We start from the raw sequence: 5,829 nt of genomic DNA, 5'->3' as shown, positions 1-5,829 counted from the left end.
AAATATATACTATATTATTAATAAAGTTATAAAAAAAAACTTGTCAAATCTTAAAAAAAACTTGTCAAAATGTATGAACACAGTTTTCAATTTATAGATAAATTTTCTTGGAATATTTGATGTGGCTCAAATAACCGTGGAACCAGTCTGATTAAATTTTGTATTAAATAGGAGTAAATTTAATTTTGTTCAGAAACATTGTGAGTAAAGTTATATCATTTTTTACGTTAAGGATAAATCAGTATTTCCCTAAAAAAAAAAAAAAAATTAGACATTATTCCAACAATAAAATAAGGAATTTTTACAAATGTAAAATAAAATAAATATTTAATTTATATCAATATATATAAATCATTAATTAAAATCTAATCTAATAGTAAAGCATGCAATGCCTGAATCCTAAAGATTTACAGTCTGAATCTTTTTATATGTAAATTCTGAGCAGCATCGTCTCTAAGCATGGATAGAAGAGACGCCTGCCCATAGAAAGGATGGGCCTAAAAGTAACATTTTTTTCTAAATATAATAAAAGTTTTTAAATCTGAAAAGATGTTACAGTTATAGAAATAATCCTAGACCTAAATAAACCGCGACACATATCTAGAATACAAGGGATGCAGGTCTCCAAAAATAACATTTTTATAAAAAAAAATACAAAAAATAAAAATCTAAAAGGTGCAATAATATTAATTATAATCCTTAAGACTTAACAATCACAACACACGTCTTATAATAATTTTTTACATGATGTAGATGATGTTTTTTAGAAATAAAATGTGTTGATATCATCATTTGAAATTATTAGTTTATCAAAGCAGCAAATTGTTATCTAAATACTTTAATTGCTTTTTGAATTCTCGTAACTATATCAGTGGTTCTTATATCTGCTGAAAGAATTTTTTTCTAAGTTAAAATTATTGAAAAACTATTTGAGATCATCAACATCATAAAAAAACGTTGAATGATTTAGTCCTTTAATTATATATTGAGAGAAATATGTTAAAGTATATTGACATAGCATCTATTATTAGTGAATCTACATTTAGAAATGCTCGTAAATAATGTTTTACATGAGTAATTGGATATTTCAAGCATTATAAAGATATAATTTCATATGAAATTGGATGTTTTTATTAAATCTGTTGTTAAGTGTAACAAAAAGAAAAGGTCAGTTTTAAGTAATTTTTCATTTTACATAATTGATTTTTTTATTTTCTATTTGTATTTATATATTAGGATCTCATTTGCTATTTCGCTCTTAGGCCTCCAAAATCTTATGATCGGCACTAAATCCGAGCTATTCGGATCAAATTCCTTAATGAGGATCGATTTAAACGGTTCACATAGTTAATTCAATCAGTTTTCATAAGACCGATTTTGGTTTAACAGAGTTGACAACCGATTCGATCTAGGTCTCACAAATATACTCCTTATTTTTAATTAAATGTGGATGGGCAGTTAACCGAACCAAACCGTTATATTGAAACCGGTTGATAAACGATTCACATTTAACCCAATCATTTCTAGCCGATTTTCATAGTTAAATTAAAAGATTATAACTTTAACCATTCTGAAAATGTAATCACTTTCGAGTTAATCCGGTGCGTTTTAGGTCTGATAACTATGCTCCTTATAACTATTTTTAGAAGAAAAAACAGTAAAAGTCAAACAGATCTAAATGTTCAATTTATTTTTCTTTTTATAGTTTTTTTTTTTTACGGTTTCATTTCAAAGTTGCTGAATGAGCAAACAGCAACTGTTAGTTTTTTATGGAAAAAAAAAAATTCTTTTTTGAATTTTTTCTGAAATTTACAAAAATTGGGAACAAAGTTTTAATACACTCAATAAGTTCTTTTTAGGTTTCTTAATTAATTTTATTGATTTTTATATTATATTTATTTGTTAGTTGATTAAATTAAAATTATATTCATATTAAATATTTTAACCTCACAACAATAAATAAACTTAAGTGATCATAAATATAAAATAGGGAAAAGTACGAAAAAATGCTTGTGGTTTGCCCAATTTGCAAATAGAGGCATATGGTTTAAAAGTTCACAAATAAAGATCCATGGTATGTTTTATTTATAAAACAAAGTATTACAATTACACATTTAAATTCTAATTACAAACAAATATATTTTTATCTTAACAAAAATTATACTTGCATATCAACAAAACATAACCCCGAAAAAAACAACTTTCTAAATCGAAACAATAAATAGTATGGTGGATTTTTACGTTTTTTATTAATCTGACAGTTTATGAATTAAATTGATATTTAAGTTGATTTTACACCGTTACAATTTGATTTTGGGATCAGTGTTTTGTTAATATATAAATGTAACTGAAAAAAAAATTAAAAAATGCTCTTATTGTCATCGATTAGTTAAAAGTTTAATTTTAAATACATTGTTTTGTAAAAAAAAAACATACTACACACCTCTATTTGCAAACTTTTAAACCACGGACCTCTATTTGCAAATAAGGTAAACCAGAAACATTTTTTTCGTACTTTGCCCTATAAAATATCCAATTAGAATTAAAAAAAGAAAACTTTTCATGTGGTTGAATCCTGAAACTCTACGTGTTGATATACAACTGCACAGAAAAAATTGTCACTGGGCAACGTTGTACGGTGAACTCGTTCCAATATCTAAGTCGATTTATGAAAGCACTGAATGATGATCATAATTAATAAACAAAAACTATAATGTAAAACTTAATTGAATGGATGAATTTTTATACCTTAAGATGAAGTGAGCTCAGATATCCCTTACGTCTAGACTATGATTCTCGAGATCGGACGTGATTATGAAACCACTAGATCATTGAACGAGTTTAATGAAACTTCTTGAATAAAGTTTCATGATACGCAGTCGTATTGCTATATTTTTTTGAAGTGATGTCACGTACCCTCCATCCAGAGAGTTGATTTGGACTCTACAACTTCACGTGGCATAGTTTTATTTGCCTTGTATCACCGATAATATATACAAAATATATATATTTTAGAAAGAAAAATAGGCAAACCAAGAATTATGTTCATTAAATGAAGAAGGAAGTATCAATATTCACAATAATCACTCACCAATCAAATCAAATCAATCCAAAATTCTAAAGTAATATAGCAAAAGTATATCAATTTACAACTATAATTCAAGTTCACAGTGTGAACACGGAAAACATAAAACGGAAAGAAAATATCTATCATCATCTAATCAAAAATTCCAAACACATCACTATCTTCTACGAATATTAATTATCGTCGTCATCTACTAATTATTATTTACGGGTTGCGTTTCCACGTCACCTTCCGCCTACCCGACTCTGCCCGTATTCGGGTCTGGAACTTCCTCAAACTCCGATTACCGGCATCCTCCTAAATCAATAGGGGTTCCGTTTCCACGTCAGCTTTCGCCCACCCGACCCTGCCGCTATTCGTGTTTGGACCATCTCAAACTCCGAATACCGGCAAGGAATCGTAATCCCTCCTTGCTGATTGAACCCGTACTCCATTTCAGCTTCTCTTAATAACTCGCCGAACAGAGGATGATTAATGTAAATCACAGGCACTAAAACTCTATGAAAATCGCCGTCCTTTTGACCCACGTAAATCGCCAGGTGTCCCTTCGGCACCGGGCCCTGTTTTTCATGAACTGGATCTTCGCCCATGGGAGTGTAACCCGACCCGTGTTTTGAAGAACATATCGATTTCGCTCCGGTTGTCAAACGGCGGCCCCAATTCATGAGTTTCACCAGAGGCTTAATCTTCTTACATGCAGAATCCGGTGAAATTAATCTCTCGTACCTGGCGGCGCTGCATCGTATCCGCCGGGAAAACCATCCGGAGATCCGGACTAACCGCTTTCCAAGCTTGAATCCTCTTATCTTTCTCATGATTTCACAAAAAAAGAGGAAAAGATTTCGAATCTGACAACAAAAAAAAGAAGATGAGAGAAAAGGTTTTGTTATAAATCGATGTTCAAGAAAACGGCCATGGATCGGCGACAGACATGGTTAAACGGGAAAGAGTAAGGCATATTTCAGAGAGAGATGTAGGTATGTTTGACATCTTTGTTTCCGTTAATCCAAAATACTTTCATCCCAATTTCTCGCCGGATTTTTCATATCCTGGTGCCGTTTAATTCCAACTCCGCTGATTCAATCTCCGGCGGTCGGAGACTCTACTGGTATTTGTGGCTGCAATGTCTTCTTATATCGAAATTTCTGAGATAAGAGGAAAAGGGAAAGAAAGAGAGTTTTTCTGAGGTCGGCAAACGATTCTGAGATAATGGAGAAAAAAACTGGTTATATATAAATAATAATAATTTGGAGTGAGTGAGGTCAAAGTCAGATAAAGCAACGGCCAGATGATGTTAGATTCCAGGAAAAGTCGTTACTGATAGAATTTATGTGCTTTCCTCAAAAAAATATGTGCTACTTGTTTATCAGGTGAGTACAAACTTGGTCAATTCAAGAACGGGTACCGTTGGATTGGTTGACATTGGATTTGATCGGTCCTAATTTAGCATTCACGGAACATAACTGGTGTTGCTGGTCAGTTTAGTGTACCCTCTCAATTCAGTAATATTGGAACTTTTGGATTGGGAAATTTAAATGAATATGTTGATTCCGAGAAAATGGAAATATTTGCCACGTAAACACATAAGCTATTATGCAAAAAAAAAAAAAAAATTATAACATGTGTGTAGCACGTGGCTATTTTCTTTGCCTACTTCGAAGAGGCTCAGAAGGAATTAAGAGAAAATACTACAAAAAAGGAAACTGCAGTTTTGCCTGGGGAAAGAATCTTTCCTGTCCTTATTAGTTTTTGATGCAGCAAGTAAGAGAAAACAATTCTTAATAAAACTTCTATAAATTAATATTCGGTAAATTTAATAAATTCTTTAAAATAATAATTTTTTCTGATCCCGATTGGACCAGTTCAAAAAATGATCAATTTTAATAAATTAATAAGATGATAATTTTTCGGAACAACCCTTTATAAATACATGGTATTATCACCTCTATAAATTAATAATTTCTCAAATACATATGCAAAATATATATGGATATACATACTTAGCATAATTTAGCAAAAATATAAATCTATAGTATTTTATTTTTTCTTGAAATTTAAAGCTAGTTGAATTTCATCTCTAACTATTCTCGGTGCATTCAAAAGTTCTAGCGTATCCTTATCAAATTGTAACAAAAAATTGTAAAGAGTTGATGATGCTATAATTGCTTCCTTTCTTGTGACTGGTTTCAAAGGTACCGAATCATCCTTAACTTCATCCTCAATTGAATTTTGCTTAAGGCTCGACACAATTTCTTCTAAACTTGAGCATTCATTGTTTTCACATAGATAATCCAATATTTGATTGACATCCATTGGATTGCGGTAACCAAACTGACCAATCATTCTATCAAGTTCATGAATGTCTTCAGTTGTTGCTTCCTCTAAATTCGTTGTGACAGATTCATAAGAAGTCTATTTTTAGTATGATTTGAAACAACATTCCATATAAATTTATATAGTAATTCATTAACTATGATACATTGAATATTTTTAACATAGATACAATGAACTTCCAAATTCAATTAACTTATATAATGCACATTTAATCTTATTTGTTCATTGATTTTAGACAAAAACTTTATTTAAATTAGTAATTTAAACTTTATTTTTAAAAAAAATTAAAATCACTCCACAAATTAATAATTATTAATTTATCGATTAATTAATAACTCTCTAAATTAATAAAATTCCACGGCCTAACATTATTAATTCATAGAGATTTTATTGTAATAATAAGAATAAAG

General features: G+C 30.0%; 1 protein-coding gene across 1 annotated transcript; it reads right to left on the bottom strand.

The window, feature by feature from the left end:
* Positions 1-3,094: 3,094 nt before the first annotated feature.
* LOC136216712 (auxin-responsive protein SAUR36-like) lies at positions 3,095-4,298 on the bottom strand. The gene is made up of 2 exons (XM_066003268.1): positions 4,017-4,298; positions 3,095-3,933 (listed from the first exon to the last, which is right to left on the bottom strand). The coding sequence occupies exons 1-2, from the start codon at positions 4,041-4,043 to the stop codon at positions 3,388-3,390; spliced, it is 573 nt and encodes a 190-aa protein (XP_065859340.1). The 5' UTR covers positions 4,044-4,298; the 3' UTR covers positions 3,095-3,387.
* Positions 4,299-5,829: the final 1,531 nt, after the last annotated feature.

This window comes from Euphorbia lathyris, chromosome 2 (genome assembly GCF_963576675.1).
Source record: "Euphorbia lathyris chromosome 2, ddEupLath1.1, whole genome shotgun sequence".
Lineage (NCBI taxonomy): Eukaryota > Viridiplantae > Streptophyta > Magnoliopsida > Malpighiales > Euphorbiaceae > Euphorbia > Euphorbia lathyris.
Note: the sequence above shows the minus strand (reverse complement) of the source record. Positions and strands in the feature narration are given on the sequence as shown.